The sequence below is a fragment of the Schistocerca serialis genome, chromosome 3 (genome assembly GCF_023864345.2).
Source record: "Schistocerca serialis cubense isolate TAMUIC-IGC-003099 chromosome 3, iqSchSeri2.2, whole genome shotgun sequence".
Lineage (NCBI taxonomy): Eukaryota > Metazoa > Arthropoda > Insecta > Orthoptera > Acrididae > Schistocerca > Schistocerca serialis.
The window spans coordinates 375428252-375445738 of record NC_064640.1 but is presented as its reverse complement, the minus strand read 5'-3'; the positions used below and the strand labels follow the sequence as shown (position 1 = coordinate 375445738).

At 44.4% G+C, this 17487-nt stretch overlaps 1 protein-coding gene across 1 annotated transcript in view; it reads right to left on the bottom strand.

Moving 5' to 3' along the window:
• LOC126470874 (uncharacterized) overlaps positions 1-17487 on the bottom strand; it is a 414964-nt gene that overhangs the window by 357355 nt on the left and 40122 nt on the right. Inside the window, exon 2 of the mRNA XM_050098890.1 lies at positions 4330-4536. Within this exon, the coding sequence (XP_049954847.1) occupies positions 4330-4536 (207 nt within the window). The remainder of the gene's footprint in view (positions 1-4329; positions 4537-17487) is intronic.

Below are 17487 nucleotides of genomic sequence, written 5' to 3'. Positions count from 1 at the left end.
ACGTTGTGCATCACGGAGAATTTCCTATTGAACTTCCGAAATGGTACGTTCCAGGAAGAGCTGTACAGCACATTACTTCCTTCCACATACGTCTCTCGAAATGAACACCACAAGAAAATTCGAGAAATTATGGTTAATTCTGAAGTTTATTGATAATCATTTTTGCTACGCACCATTCCCGTATGGAACATGGGAAGATCGAATCAGTCGTGGTACCTGAAGTACACTCCTCCATACAATCAGGTAGCTTGCAGAGTATACGTGTATATGAACCGTCACAGTAGATCACAAAATAACACTGCAATGCGTGCGAGCGTGTTGCAACGCTGTCTCTAATGCCATGGACAGCTTTGGTCAGTGTGTATGGGCACATCGCTTGCGCCTGAGTAACTGAAAGATGTCGAGAAAAATGCACGCTCAAGCCTCGCCGGAACTTCGGTGACGACACAGGTTGAAGCTTTATTCATGATTGACTATGCCTATCAGTATAACTACTGTAACTAAGAGGAGCGTTTAATAAACAATGCAATACTCTCAGTCAATTTTGGTTAAAATATGCGGAAGTTGTGGACATCGTAGAAAAGTCCCCTTCGGCCCCTATGGTTTCATGAATTTCCGATAGGTGGCGGCGCTGTACGTAGGCTTCAAAATGGCGTGTGTAACGGAGGTACGCTCCAAGCACAGCTGGTGAAGTCATGGCGACAGTCTTCTGGGACTCTGAAGGGAGTATTCTGTTTGATGTGCTCCCTCATTGTGCAACGATCAACTCTGACGTGTTATGTGCCACACTGAGAAATTGAAGAAACGACTTCAGCGTATGTGTCGCCACAAAAATACAAACTAACTTCTCCTTCTCCATGACAACGCAATGTCTCACACGTATCTGCGCAGCCGAGAGGATCTCTCAAAACTACAATGGACCGGACTGTTCCCCCTCATCCCCCCCCCCCCCCCCCACAGCGTGAATCTCACGCCTTCAGGCTTCCAGTCATGTGGCCCAGTAAAGGATGCACTCCGCGGGAAGCAATACCTGGATAAATAAAGTGTTGTGTGACTAGGGGCTCCCGGCGGGTAGACCGTTCACCGGGTGCAAGTCTTTCGCCGCTTCGGCGACTTGCGCGTCGATGGGGATGAAATTATGATGATGAGAACAACACAACACACAGTCCCTGAGCGGAGAAAATCTCCGACCCAGCCGGGAATCGAACCCGGGCCCTTAGGATTAACATTCTGTCGCGCTGACCACTTTTTTTTTGTTCGATGTAGTTAGTTGCGTTTGGTCTGGGCGGACGTCACAAGACATCCGTTCAAGTTGATGGTTGGTTCTTTGACTCAGTTTTTTTATTACAGAGAGCACGCAGCCCTCTGACCGAACACGCTGAGCTACCGTGCCGGCACCACTCAGCTACCGGGGGCGGACAATACCTGGACGATAGGAAGGTTATTGATGAAGCAAGATGATAGTACCGCCGTCGACCTGTAGAGTGCTACCACGCGGGCATACAGGTCCTACCAGTAAGTAAAGTGGCGTGGGTAAGGCCACCGTATTGACGGAGATTATGCTGAAAGGTGGGGTTTCGCAACCAAAAAAATGGAGTAACAAAATGTATTGGAACACTGAATACAACCAACCTGCTTTCAGAAAAAAATTTTGCATTATTTACTGAACGCCTCTCGTACGTCATACTCATTACGGTGACGAGACCCGAACAGTCTGTGAAATCGTAGATTTCAAAGTTAATGATGGCAACGAAGAACTATGGAAAATTAACGAAGAGCAACATGAGTGGAACGAACTCAGTGACGCGAGATGTACTCACGCACACCAGAGAAGAGTGCAGTTATCACGTTAATTAAAGTCAGGGCATGATTCATCTCCCCAGTGGCCATGACTCACACCTCCCAGACTTGTTCAAAATTAGGAAACAGGCTACTGTCGCTGCCAAGCGCGTTTGTAATAGATAATAAGGAGCAGAAACCCCGTTACACGCTAAAAATGATTTGACTGAACTCACGAGCATTTCGTATCGCGGATGTTAGGAGGCATGGCTTTTCTTAAGATTTCTAAAGGCACCCACAACTATCATCCTCAGTGCACGCAACTGCATGCGGCGTCTCGGAAATATTTCTCTGACGTTTCTCGCGCGTCTTGTTAGAAGGCCTACGTGAGTGTTGGTTGCACAATATTATATAGATGGAAAAATATTCCTGGCAGTTCATTTCATGGACTACCAAACATTACACGTCCAAAATATTATTAGGTGGTCCCTGGGCATCAAGGATTCCAGGAGACGTGTTTTATCACTTTTAAGAATGGCATCTCTTTAAACGACGCTTGCTCGGAGAATTTGAAGATAAATGCTAAATTAAAGCAGTTATTACTCATAAGGCTAATTTTTTAAAGATAAAGAATCCAAGCGATCCGCGCTGGCAGCCAATGCACTTCGCTGTGCTATGCATAACTTTGCAAACCACAACAATACGGTAATTAAAGTTGGACTTCTGCAGTTCACTTTCAGTTCATAGCTGTAAAAGTTGAAGCTCCCAGTTTGTTATTAGTGGTTAGTTAAGGTGAAAACTGAATATCTAGCCAAGGTGTTTCCTTTCATGGGCAAAGGAAAGGATTCGCAAGTCCTCACCTACATTGGTTTCATCTATATGGAAGGTATACATCTTAACAGTGTCAATGACCTATTCTGGTGGTAAAGTTTGGAAAGAAAGTCATATGAAAAATTTAGAGCACTTCCACAGTTTACAGCAAATTTTACACGATTGGTCTAGTCACTTCATCTGCATTCCTGCTTGCTGAATTAAGGACATTACAATAGTTTTGTTTAATGTAATTCACGAAAATAAACACTTTATTTTGGTTGCTGAATGTGTGATGTTGAAAGCCTCTTCAGACAGCTAGGGCATAGAAAAATCTCATTCTCACATTATATTGGAACTTAGCCTTGCCAGTCGCAAGTTTGATCTGTTGCTTTTCCTCCTTCAGACCCAATCACTCTCTTGTCAAATCGAACTAGGAATCGACGCGTCTGTAGGAGAAAGTAGTTAACTCAAATGATCTGAAATACCAGTCCATAAACACAGTGATGGTACACTACCTTCGTAAACCGAAATTTGTAATGCACAAGTACTAGATATTACTGTCCTTCAGAATATTTCATCCGGTAGACTTTGCTGAAACTGTGCTAGTCCACTACACATGGTTAAAGAAAGATACATCCGCTTCGGAAACAGTTCAGTGTTGAATAATTGTGGTCTTCTCTCTATGATCCTGAAGTCACACGAACGCTTTAATGAAGTATTGTGAAGATAAAATTTTTGGACTAGGCATATGCTTCTGGTTTTTAGTCTTTTAGTGGTTGACTTTCATAGTAGGCCCATCTTTTCGCTAAATATAGAAAAAAACTGGATTAGAATTTTGGATACTAAATGCTGTGCGCGCCTTTATAAATATCGCGCAACCAGAGCGACATCGATATAAGTGCTAACTCATCAGTCGCGATGAGAGCAAGTCGCCACTGTATTTCAAGTCGTGACGCAGACCAACAGCTGCGAACTGACAATCTTACGGTAAACACGATATTTTGATATGCCAGATAAGTCACTGACGAACTCCATCCATACGGTATCCTTCTTTTGAGGTGCACTCACAAAAGTTTACTATAGTGTTGAACTAAAGCAAAGTGGATTATCCTATTAGAGTGCAAACATTAATCTGCTACCATAATAATAATCCTTTATTTCTGTAATAATGCTGTCTTTATTTAAACGTTGCCATTCATTTCAGAGCGTCAGTAAACAACGCTGTACCACGTGAGGATGTGTTCGCTAATCAAACTGCGGTTTCAAAAAGAAAGTTACGTCAAAAAAGTATACTTCTAGAAACCTATCGGTAACGTATTTAATTTTTATGTATAAAAACAAAGCAATATTTGTTTGGATTAACCAAACGTCAACAACTGTTTCCAAAGAGAAATAATTTAATCTAATTCAAACATTCTTAAATTAAACGAGGTGTCAGGCAAGAAGAGAACTGACAATTTATTTGCCTGTTATACTCGTAAACAAAACGATGGATCTTTAACACTAAATTAATGCTTAGTATAGGTTATGTATCGGAAACCAGGACGTGTACAGTAAACAGTTTCTAATGTATCTGTCAGGAAAAGTAATAAGGAACGTTTACACGACAGAAAATATTAAACTATAGTTTACGCTGACGGTCCTGTATTTGTAAATAAGCTGTCTTCTTTTTAGCCATGGGAAACGTATATAACACATTTACGTTAGTATAGTTAAATGACATGACATGATAAATACCTCGAACTGTGCTTATGGGCCTTATCAGTCGAAATCCAATGTTGTCATGGTCAGCAAACTCTTCAGAAGTCGCAGAATTTGCAATATTCTTCTGATGTACGAGAAACGACGAGTGTATTTCACCTACCACTGTTCCACTTCCGTGTGACGGCAAGCGCAAGCGGCAGTTGCCTTTCGTCACACCCCATGCAAGGATTTGCCCGCCATCTGTGCAGTAACAGAGTAACTACGTAGACCCCGCCAACAGCAGGCGTCAGGAAGCGCAGTTGGCACGCTCTTCATTCCCAGATTCGTATTGCGTGCGAAATAATTAAATACTGTTCGTCTGTGTGTGTGTGTGTGTGTGTGTGTGTGTGTGTGTGTGTGTGTGTGTGTTAATAAACCTGCGGTTTGACTATAACTTCACAGTTTCAGCATTTTGTTGACAGTAGTGGGCTAGATGCTTAACATACTCTTACTCCGACAAGTCGTCTCAATAAACTTCAGTAGTCCGTACTCTTCAAACGACAGGCTGTCTATAATTTTACCTGTCTGCTTCCTGTGTATGTTATTAGCATCACCAACCATTTGTTTTAAGTTCCACAATTTCCCGCCATTTTACCATTTAAGTCACCGATTTTACTGCCTACTTTTATTATTTATTATCTTCATTTTTTTAAAACAAATTCTGTAGGCTGAAGAGCGACGTACTAAGCTGCTGCCAGCCCGCCCCCTTAGGGAGGTGTCGAAACTCAATAAAGTAAAAAAAAAAAATCCAAACGACTGGAAGCGCATGAAAATAATCGTCGAGGGTCACAGATACACAACAGACCAGAGCGTAGCTGTTTGAATGGCGAAGCTAAAATTGTGAACATCTTGTTTGAATGAAAACTGATCATTAATTACGAACGAGCCTGAAGTGTGTTAACAGAAATTTTATACGACAGTACGCTTAAAACCTGCAAAAACTCTACGATTTTACTATATGGGGTAATCAGAAAACGTAGCTTTTTATTCACAATCGTAAGATGTGAAAGCTGACTATTTGACGATTGTGGCCACTTGAAACGTCAAGAATGCATATCAGTTGTTATCAAGAGAAACATTATGCGTACGGAAAACTAAATCCACACGCAAAAATATTCTTTACAACGACGAAGTATGAAGAAAACAACTGTATCAACATTGGGCTGATGCTGAAGATTATTCACCGCCCATCCAAAAGGATAGCATCGTGGCGATGATGCAGATACAATTACCTTTTACTGACACTCCTACTTCTGTACCTATAAATTGCATCAGTCACAGCAAATGATGCTTAATTGTAGCAACAGTGTGAGATGTTTATCGTGTGTCATGTAGGATTAGAAAATATGGTAATGACTGTCTAAGTTCCCCCATTGATCTGGTTCTCTCTTCACAGTTCATACGTGGGCCGAATGAAGGTGCTCAACTCTACATTTGATTGTTCTATTTCATACACTCGAGGATAGTTGCTCTACACACTTGCACAACGTAACTAGTTCAAATTGTTGTTAGTAAATATCCGAATCAGAAGCTGATAAGTTGTTTAATGTCGCACAATAATCTGTGTATTTCCATACTCACATTCAGTTCTCTATTTGCACAGCAACCAGACGTCTTAACCCGATGCTCATGGACGTCTGCCCGCATCTCGTGGTCGTGCGGTAGCGTTCTCGCTTCCCACGCCCGGGTTCCCGGGTTCGATTCCCGGCGGGGTCAGGGATTTTCTCTGCCTCGTGATGGCTGGGTGTTGTGTGATGTCCCTAGGTTAGTTAGGTTTAAGTAGTTCTAAGTTCTAGGGGACTGATGACCGTGGATGTTAAGTCCCATAGTGCTCAGAGCCATTTGAACCATTTTTGAACCATGGACGTCTATAAACATTTCTTGCTCTTACAATACACACGTGCCTAGTTGCATGGTTTCTAAATCACTACCAAATGATTGGCATCATATATTGGGAGCTATCGTCTTCCTTTCACAGATCATGCATACACCTCTGTGCGAACTGAAAATAGCATAACATTTTTCAGCATAATCACGAGAATATTTCGGATCTCTGTTGCATTTCTAATCGCTGCACAGAAAGATGGTTCTAGAAATTTTGTCAAATAGTTAGCACTCTTCTTCATGCGTCTCCAAATTCGAACATTTCAGTATGTCTGTGACAGTTTCATGAGCTAAGGCGTAGCGTAACGGATTACACTGCTATTCCTTCAACACTGAAGATCCCTGGTTTCCCCAAATGGACATCGATCCCACATATTCGAGCAGAATTCCAGGGCAGACAGCATCAATATTTTATAGAGGTCTTACTCACGGACGGACTGCAGTCGGATAAAATTCGCCACGCGGAGTGGCCGCGCGGTTTGAGGCATCATGTCACGGACTGCGCGGCCCCTCCCGCCGGAGGTTCGAGTCCCCTCCCTCGGGGATGGGTGTGTGTGTTCGTCTTAGCGTAAGTTAGTTTAAGTTAATTTAAGTAGTGTGCAAGTCTAGGGACTGATGACCTAAGCAGTTTGGTCTCTTAGGAATTCACACACATTTGATTCTGGATAAAATTCTATCAAATGAAACGACGCCTCCCAATGACGTTGTACAAGAACGAGATTTTCACTCTGCAGCGGAGTGTGCTCTGATATGAAACTTCCTGGCAGATTACAACTGTGTGCCGGACCGAGACTCCAACTCGGGGCCTTTGCCTTTCGCGGGCAAGTGTTCTACCATCTTTTTTTTATTTTTTTATTTATTTTTTAATCTCATTTTGGTCTCTTGTTCGTTGACTTTGTTCGTGGCGGGCGACCGATGACACTCGTTCAGGTTGTTCGTTGATCCGTTCACTCAGTTTTTTGTTACAGAGGGTAGCTAAACCCTCTGACAGAACACGCTGAACTACCGTGGCGGCGTCATGACGAAGGACTGCTGCTGGAAGTAAAGCTGTGAGGACGGGGCGTGAGTCATGCTTGATGCAGGCACGGTAGCTCAGCGTGTTCGGTCAGAGAGCCGGTTGGCATCTGTAATAAAAAAAAAAGCTGAGTGGTAGGATCAACAAACGAACTTGAACGGATGTCATTGTGACGTCGGCAACGACCAAACACAACGATCAACAATGAACAAAAAGAAAAAAAAAAGACGGTAAAGCACTTGCCCGCGAAAGGCAAAGGTCCCGAGTTCGAGTCTCGGTCTGGCTCATGGTTTTAATGTTGCCAGGAAGTTTAGTATCAGCGCACACTCCGCTGCAGAGTGAAGATCTCATTCTGGAAACATTCCCCAGTCAGTGGCTAAGCCATGTCTCCGCAATATCCTTTCTTCCAGGAGTACTAGTTTCTGCAAGGTTCGCAGGAGAGCTTCTGTGAAGTTTGGAAAGTAGGAGACGGGGTACTGCGGAAGTTAAGCTGTGAGGACGGGGCGTGAGTCGTGCTTTGGTACCTCAGGCCGGCACGGTAGCTCAGCGTGTTCGGTCAGAGGGTTAGCTGCCCTCTGTAATAAAAAAACTGAGTTAATGGATCAACAACGAACTTAAATGGATGTCTTACGACGTCCGCCCCGAGCAGATGCAACGAACAAAATGAGATTTAAAAAAGAGAGAGAGAGATGGTAGAGCACTTGCCCACAAAAGGCAAAGGTTCCGAGTTCGAGTCTTGGTCCGGCACACAATTTGTATCTGCCAGGAAGTTTCGACGTTGTACAAGAATAAACCAATGTGGTCATTCCACTCCACACCCCTATGCGTTTTTATTCATTTATGTTTGCATGAGATGACCAAATTTGTGTGTTAGTGAAGCACATAATTCACATTTCGATGCGGCACCAGATGGATAGGTACGGGTCACGCAATTCTTGTAAATTACGGACAGTTGTTTGCGGGCGCAGAGCTGGCTCCTGGTGGCGTCCTAGATGTTCCATCGGGTTCAGATCAGGCGAATTTGGTGGCCAATACATCAACGTGAGTTCGCTATCATGCTCCTCAAACTTCGGTTCTAACCTTGCAACGCAGGCAGTTATCGTGGTGGAAGATACCATCGCAGCCAGAGTGGTGGTGGCAAGTTCCTATGGGACCAAACTGCGGAGGTCATCGGCCCCTAGGCTTACACACTACTTAATCTAACTTACGCTAAGGACAACACACACATCCATGCCCGAGGGAGGATTCGAACCGAGGAGCCGCCCGAACCGTGGCAAGGCGCCCAAGACCGCACTGCTACCCCGCGCGACAGCACCCAGGAATGAAGGGTACAGGTGGTCGACAATAATGTTCGCGCAGTCCACAGCTGTCACGGTGTCGTCAGTTACCACTGCAAGACCCAGGATGCCTAGGTGAACGTCCTCCAAAGCATAACACTACCCCATCGGCCTGCATCCGTAGCGAGGTGCACGTTTGGAGCAGTCGATCGCTTGGATGGTGGGGTATCCCGACACAATCATCGACACTGTGTAACAAGAAACATGATTCAGCTCATACGTTTCCATTGATCCAGGAATCAGTCTGAATGATCCCGAGCGCACTGCAGTGGTAACTGACGACTTCGTTGGCTTATGGGTACACATAAGTGCCGTTTGCTGCGGAACTTGATGTTCAACAATGTGCGCTGAACGATGTGTTCCGAAACAGTTTTGGCTGCCTTCAGACCTGCCATAAATCTCCGGCTATCCTGCGCTATGTTCTGTTATGAGGCTGGACGCCCAACACATTGTAGCGTACTCGGGGCTTCCTCGTCCTTCAATCACTTTCTACAGATGCTCGCGACAGTAGCACACGAACAGGCGACCAGCTTCGCCATTTCTGATTCGCTCGTCCCAATGTGGCGGTCCATAGAGCCTTCCTTTATCGAAGTCGCCCTCCGACGGCATCCGTATAGAAGGGGATTAGTGATAGTCATCACAGCGACTACGATTACTTAAGTAAATAAGTCAAGAAGGCTAGGAGAGTGATTCTGCTACAAAGAGCAGATAAGCAGTTGTTAGCATCTCTCTTAGATAATGAACTGACGTAATTTAGTGCCAGCATAATGGACGTAAAGGAATTATGGGCAAAGTTTAAGCAGATCGTAGATCGTTCTAGGGACAAGTAGGTGCCTAGGAAGTGGATTACGGTCGGAAAAGACAAACCGTGATTTAACAACGAAACTCGGAAAATGCCGAGGAAACAAAGGACAGGCAAAGGTTAATAGAGATTCGTACGTATGTAAAAAGTTCTATGCGCGAAGCATATAACTACCAGCGTCATACCTCAGCAAAAGTTCTGGCCGAGAACCAGAGAAAATTCTGGTACTGTGTACAATCTCTAACCGGGTCTAACGCTTTCATCCAGTCACTCGTTGACCAGTCTAGTGTGGCAGTAGGAAATAGCAAAAGGAAAGCTGAACTTTTAAATTTCGTGTTTAAGAAATCGTTCTCACAGTTGAATCGTACAAATATATCGTCGCTTGACTCTCCCGTATGGAACACATAGTAATAGGCATTCCTGGCGTAGAGAAGCAACTGAAAGAGCTGAAAAGAAGTCACCAGGTCCGGATGGAATCTCAGTTCGGTTTTACAAAAAGTACTCTACGACATTAGTCCCTTACTTAGCTTGCATTTGTTGCGAATCTGTGTGTAAAAAGGGCAAAAGAACGGGCCCGCAGAATTACAGACCAATATCCCTAACATCGACTTGCCGCAGAATTCTTGAACACATTCTCACTTTGAATATAATAAACTTCTTTGAGAACGAGAAGTTTGATGATCGCATAAATATTTCTTGGTTTAAAATAACCGGTTTCGACAGAATTTACTATCATCTTAAGGACTTAAAAAATCTTTTTGTTATGAAACGTGTTCATTTTACGTTGGACCTCACCACAAGCTGTCATGTGGATAAAACCAGTACATTATAAAAGGTGTGTCATAACTAAAATATTTATAAACATAAAGCACCTTGTGATCGCTCACCAAACGATGTATACATGGACATGACCATTTGCACAAAGTGCTTTGCGTTATTTTGGTAATGACAAACCCTTTGTAATGTGCTGATCTATATCCACATGGCAACCTGGGGCGAGGCCCAACGTAAAATAAACACGTTTCATAGCAAAAAGATTTTTAAGACCTGAAGGCGAAAGCAAAGTCCGTCGAAACCGACTGTTTCCAATACACAAATATTTATACTATCTTGACTGTTGTATGTTTTCAGCATTCGGAGAATTCTCGGAAATTGTGATTCATCCTTAAAGAAGACAGCATATAGGACGCTAGTATGACCTATTCTTGAGTACTGCTGGGGATCCAACCAGGTCGGATTAGAGAAAAACACCGAAGCAATTCAGAGGCGGGCTGCTAGATTTGTTACCAGTAGGTTAGAACAACACGCAGATATTGCAGAGATGCTTCGGGAACTCAAATGGGAATCCCTGGGGGGAAGGCGACGATATTTTCGATGAACACTGCTGAGGAAATTTAGAGAACCGGCATTTGATGCTGCACGCAGAACGATTCTACTGTTACAAATTATAATTAATTGAAGCCCTCAGCTGCCGACAGGCGTTGTTGATATACTTCGATGGGGACCGCTGAAAATGTGTGCCCCGACAGGGACTCGAACGCGGGATCTCCTGCTTACATGGCAAACACTCCATCCATCTGAGCCAGCGAGGACACAGATGAATAGCGCGACTGCAAGGACTTATCTCTTGCACGCTTTCCGTGAGACCCACATTCCCAGCTGTCCACAATCTACATACGTAATGTACCTGTTGCCAACATACATTTCGCGTAAGAACCACGAAGATCAGATTCGAGAAATTAGGGCTTATCAGAGACATACAGACAGTCGTTTCTCCCTCGCTCTGTTTGCGCGTGAAACAGGAAAGGAAATGACTAGCAGTGGTACAGAGTACCCTCCGCCAAGCGCCGTATGGTGGCTTGCGAAGTATGGATGCAAATATAGACATGTCAATGGATTTCCCTCTTTGTGGCCTGCATCGTCGCTAGAACGATTCCCTATTCGTCACTGTTCCGATTATATACTTCAGTTAACCGCGTAACAGGCCCGCGGTGGCAAGAGGCAGCGTACATATTCGCCGTGGGCAGTGGCTATAATGTTTTGGCATGACCATTACTGTATAACGTGAGGTAGCTGAGACAGGCCTCCACAAATAAAAGGGGTAGTCAAATAAAAACAAGGCAGATGGGATAAAAGTAAGTAACTGTTTATTACTTCAAAAGTAATCGCCATAACGTAATAAAACTATTGAACTGTGAGACAAGACGGTCAATGCCTTCATGGGAAGATGCTTGCCGTTGCCTACGGAACTATGATTGTTACCCATGCGTGCACCCCTTCGTCCGAAGCAAGTCGACGGCCACGAATACCTTTCCTCAGAGCTCTAAGTATACGGAAATCACAGGGGGTGGGGGGTGGGGGCCGGGGGAAGAGGATATCTGGCATGCATGGAAGATACATAAGGACTTCCCAACGAAGCTTCTACAGCGTAATCTAAACAACAGTGGCAACATGCAAACCGCCAATTTGCTTTGGACGAAGAGGTGCAAGCCTGGGTTAAATCATGATTCCATAGGCAATCTAATTTTCCCTGAAGGCGTTCACTGTCTTGTCTCAAAGTAGGACATATTTATTAAGTTATGGCGATTACTTTTGAAACAATAAACGGCTTGCTTACTTTCTCCCAACTGCCTCGTTTTCATTTGACTACGCCTAACATATTCCTAGAATGAACGATTATATACAGTTCTTGTAAACCTGTAAGTAGGATTTACCGGGATAGGTTACGTACATCTTCATGCGTTTGCCAGTTCCGGTCTTTCAGCATCCCTGTGATACTCTCTCACCATCTCCTGTCACCAATCGTACTGCCCCTCTCTGTTTACGTTTAATATCCCGTTTCAGTCCTATTTGATAGGAGTCCTACACACTTAAGCAACATTAGAAAATTTATGACACGAGTAATTCGCAAGAAATCTCGTTTGTAGACAGATTGTATTTCCCAAGTATTCTTCGGACAAACCGAAGGCTACTACCTGTTTTAGCCATGACAGCACTGTGACTCGTCAAAAGAGCTGCGTCAACGGGTTCATCTTAAATGGATTTGGGTACATCTTTGAATTAGAGGCAACGAACGTGCAGATCAACTGGTGAAAATGGCGCAGCACCTTCCTACCATCTATATTCCACTACCATACAGCGATTTTTGAAGTGGACTCTATAGCCAAGTAAAAACGGAATGGAGAAAAAATGTGGACATAGACCGTAACATCAAAGGCACATGGTATTGGGAGATTCAGCTGCAGATCCCACGCCACGCTCAGTTTTTCAACTTGGCGCACAAAAGAGAAGAGACATCGTTACACTTCCAGAATGAGATTTCCACTCTGCAGCGGAGTGTGCGCTGATATGAAACTTCCTGGCAGATTAAAACTGTGTGCCGGACCGAGACTCGAACTCGGGACCTTTGCCCGCGAAAGGCAAAGGTCCCGAGTTCGAGTCTCGGTCCGGCACACAGTTTTAATCTGCCAGGAAGTTTCATATCGTTACTCTTAACCGACTAAGGACACGTCACATCAATACTAATAAAAGGAGATATTTGTTAAAACGGACTCCTTCTCCAAGCTGCGATTCCTGGCACATTGACGAGGGCATTACATATTCATCGATTGTGATAAATACCATCATTCATGAACAATTACACTGTACAATATTTAAAAAATTAAGGACTGTCTTTCTCTTAGAGCATCTCTTAATTGTATGAATGGGCTAGTTGCTAGATTTACGTGCCATTTCATTCGTCTTTGCAAAAGGCAGCCGGCCGAAGTGGCCGCGCGGTTCTAGGCGCTACAGTCTGGAACCGCGGGACCGCTACGGTCGCAGGTTCAAATCCTGCCTCGGGCATGGATGTGTGTGATGTCCTTGGGTTAGTTAGGTTTAAGTAATTCTAAGTCTACGGGACTGATGACCTCAGATGTTAAGTCCCATAGTGCTTAGAGAGATCAAAATGTTTCATGTAACCATAGACGGAAATACACCTCTCTGGAACTATGGCCATGAAAAACAGCGAATCAGAGACGAGCGCACGGAAGTTCGTCCGGTGCACGAACGTGTTAGAATCTTCCTAGCAGTGCGATTTTGTTGGAATAATCAACTGCTGTTTACGCTGTAGTTCATTGCACTTCGAGCCAGGAATTTCAAGCATTTGCTGTAAAATAAATAAATAAAATGAAATAAACCGTGATTCGAGAAAAAAGATGTTTGCATTTTAATTTCTGTTTTCTTTTCACTAATGTCTTAATTAACTATTACTGATCTACTGTACTTGTTAGCATAAACGTTCATTCAAGCTCTCAGTACATTAACAAAAATTGCTACGTATGGCCTTCAGATTTCATTAATAATAAGGTTACACCTATCAGTACCATATGCCGACTGTCTTACTGTAGTTCTGGTTCTGCAGTACAGCTTGTTTCCTCAACGATGTAATGGCACTACTCTTCTTTCAGCGTAGTTGTTTTAATTGACAAGCTTTACCCAGTAAACATTACAGAAAATTCTCGTATAGTGCGACCAGCCATTGACAGAAATTTGAAGTTTGCATTGCTTTTGACATTTCAGCTGAAAACTTTGTCTTCAGCTAATGTAATTGGGTACTGCGCTCTTTAGCGTACGAGGTATTAGATGGGACAAGTTATTTTAAATGCACAGACTTCTGCGTGCTCGGTGCTGATAGACTGTCGTTCCATAGACACTGCTGTACAACGGGGCATTTTGGATCTGGTGGCGTGTCGACAATTTTTCTCTAATCGGTGGCCGCTTGCACTGATGTGCCCTTATTATCAGAATGTTTTTCTGCACCTTGTATACTTTGGCCTATTTGCCAAAATAAAAATGGCCCGGAAAGTGTCTGCAGCATTCTATTAATCTGTAGTATTCACCAAGTGCCTTTGACGGCTAAGATGTGAATGTGACAGAAAAGAACACCCTACCACAGAAAGTAGTTTCTATTACTGAGGTGCCTTGCTTGCATGCAGCATCTATACAGCCACGTCACAGGTCCAAAAAGGTATAGGCAAACTGTGGAAGAAACTGTGGCAGAAATTATGGCAACACGGATTAGAAATAATTCACAATACTTTATTAACTAAACATACTATACATTACTGTGAAGATGATGAGTGGCAATGTAATTAAATGTTCACTGCACTCATCTATGTCTGAACACTGGTCTCATCGTGAATCCAGTGAACGATAACTACTTTAACTAGCGGAATGTCCAGTTGGGCTCTTCTGGACGATAACTGTAGAATAGTCCTGACGCCGTCTTCAGGCGCAGTGCTGATACTGGCGAACTAACTGTCGAGGCACTGTGTGCAGTCGCATGTCCGTCTATATCCGGGTTTGGCGTCTGGATTTTCACCTGGGAACGATTTGTGTGAGGTTAGGCGGAAGCATAATCTAGTGTGTGCTGTGTGAGCCGCGTTCCGCGTCTGACTGTAGCTATGTAGCGCCAGTCTGGAAGCTGGCCGTGCACCGTGGCGCCCTCTCTGTGTATAGCTTTGTACCGTATCTTTGAAGGACACAGCACAAAATAAATAGCAAAGAGATCTTGGGAAACCGAAACAGACGCATTGGATATGAGAGCAGAATACGCTGTCACTTCTATGTTCAGTAACTAGGATAATTTCCGGGCCAGCTTCATTTTCGTAACGCTATAAAACTACGAAACAGTAATTTGTCTGAACAATTCGAGAAAACGTGATTATGGCCAATGGCAATGATCATACAGTCTAAGACAAAAAAGGATGCACCACGGAGGAATTAGCCGAATGGGACGGGAATCGGTAGATGTGATGTACATGTAGAGGCAAACGATTACAGTCTGAGGACTTGGATGATTTATTCAAGAGAAAGAACTTCACAAATTGAGGATGTCGATAACACATCGGTCCATCTCTGGGCCTTTATGCAAGCAGTTGTTCGACTTGGCATTGACTGATATGGTTTTTGGATTTTCTCTTGATGGATATAGTCCCAATTCGGTTTAACTCGTGCGTTAGATCGACAAAAATCCGAGATGGTTGGACGGTCCAGCCCACAGTGCTCCAAACGTTCTCAGTTGGGGGAGTTTCGGCGACCTTTCTGGCTAAGGTAGAGTTTGACAAGCATGAAGACAAGCAGTGGAATCTCCCGCCGTGTGCGGGCGGGCATTATCTTGCTGAAATGTAAGCCCATGGTGGCTTGCCATGAAGGGCATGAAACCGGGCCATAGAAGGTCGTCGACGTGTAGCTGTGCCGTAAGGGTACGGCGGATGCCGACGAAATGCTGTGGTGAAATGAAATTGCACCCTACACCATTAGTCCCGGTTGCCGTGCCGTGCCGGCCGCGGTGGCCGTGCGGTTCTAGGCCCTTCAGTCCGGAACCGTGAGACTGCTACCGTCGCAGGTTCGAATCCTGCCTCGGGCATGGATGTGTGTGATGTCCTTAGGTTAATTAGGTTTAAGTAGTTCTAAGTTCTTGGGGACTGATGACCTCAGATGTTGGGGACTGATGACCTCAGATGTTAAGTCCCCTAGTGCTCAGAGCCATTTGAACCATTTTGTCGTGCCGTATGGTGAGCGATAGTCAGATTGGCATCCCACCGTTACCTGGGGCGTCTTAAGACATGTCTTCGCTGGTCATCGCGCCTCAGTTCTAAGCGGCACTCATCACTGAAGACAACTCTTTTCCAGTCAACGGTATTCCAGGATGAATGTGCCCCGCACCACAGCAAACAGGCTTGTTGGTGTACAGAGGTCAATGATAATAGGCTCAAGGTGCGCCGAGAGCTCAGCCCCCTTTCTGTGAGGTGCCTATTAATGGTCCTTGTGGTCACTGAAGCGCAAGTTGTACGTCGGATGTATGGCGGTGATGAATCCTGGGTTCTGAATGCCCCTCTGACTCTTGCTCGGTCTTCACGTTCTGGCGTCTCTCTAGATCGATCACATCCTACATGACTTTGTTTGGCCATGGTTCACACATCCCTGCCAATGTCGTGGCATAGCTCCTGTTCATATCTCGAGCCATACGCTGATTACTCCAATCAGCTTCTTTGAGCCCAATTACACATCGTCACCAAACGCTTACGTGTGCTTATATTGTCCATTCGCCTGTCTGCAAGACGTAGTTACTCTCCAACTGAGTACACGTACTGAAATTCGCAAAGTTTTTATACCCTGGTATCGACATGTCCCCTCTTTACCATCTTTGCCAGCAGCGCAGTATGCCGCGCAGGATTAGCCGAGCGGTCTTGGGCGCTGCAGTCATGGACTGTGCGACTGGTCCCGGCGGAGGTTCGAGTCCTCCCTCGGGCATGGGTGTGTGTGTTTGTCCTTAGGATAATTCAGGTTACGTAGTGTGTAAGCTTAGAGACTGATGTCCTTAGCAGTTAAGTCCCGTAAGATTTCACACACATTTCACACACACACAGCAGCGCAGTGAATTGGCGCTACAGCGACACACATTGATCTATCGGCCGCCAAAGTTCACAGTTGTGAATTTCCCGTCGATACTTGTATGAATATAAATTTTTGAATAATTTACATAACTCTTTCGTTCTGCGTCGTTTTTTATCTTAGAGTGTGGTTTTTAAGGAGAGCAGGTTAGCTTATACCAGTCATGACCTCAGAAGATCATGCTTAGTGCACTGGAGAAGTCAATTCCTTACAGAGTAGTCGTCACAAACGAGGTCACTAAAGATGGATCTGCAGCTTAGTTGGATAAGCAAACTAACCGATACATTGCGGAAGAAATCATTTCAGTACACAAGTGTCGAGGGAGGTGACCCACTGATTGGTACACCGGAGTCGCCATCGTTAGTATTTTATGAGCTTTTCCTAAATTGAACGTCGGGATAGTTACTTCGAAAAGGACAATTTCCTCAATTTCCTTCCACGTCCACGTTCTATTTCTGATAACTTGCCGTCAACAGGACGTTAAAGCCAAATTTATCGCCGGCTGGTGTGACCGAGCGGTTCTAGGCGCTTCAGTCTGGAACCGCGCGACCGCTACGGTCGCAGGTTCGAATCCTGCCTCGGGCATGGATGAGTCTGATGTCCTTAGGTTAGTTAGGTTTAAGTAGTTCTAAGTTCTAGGGGACTGATGACCTCAGATGTTAAGTCCCATAGTGCTC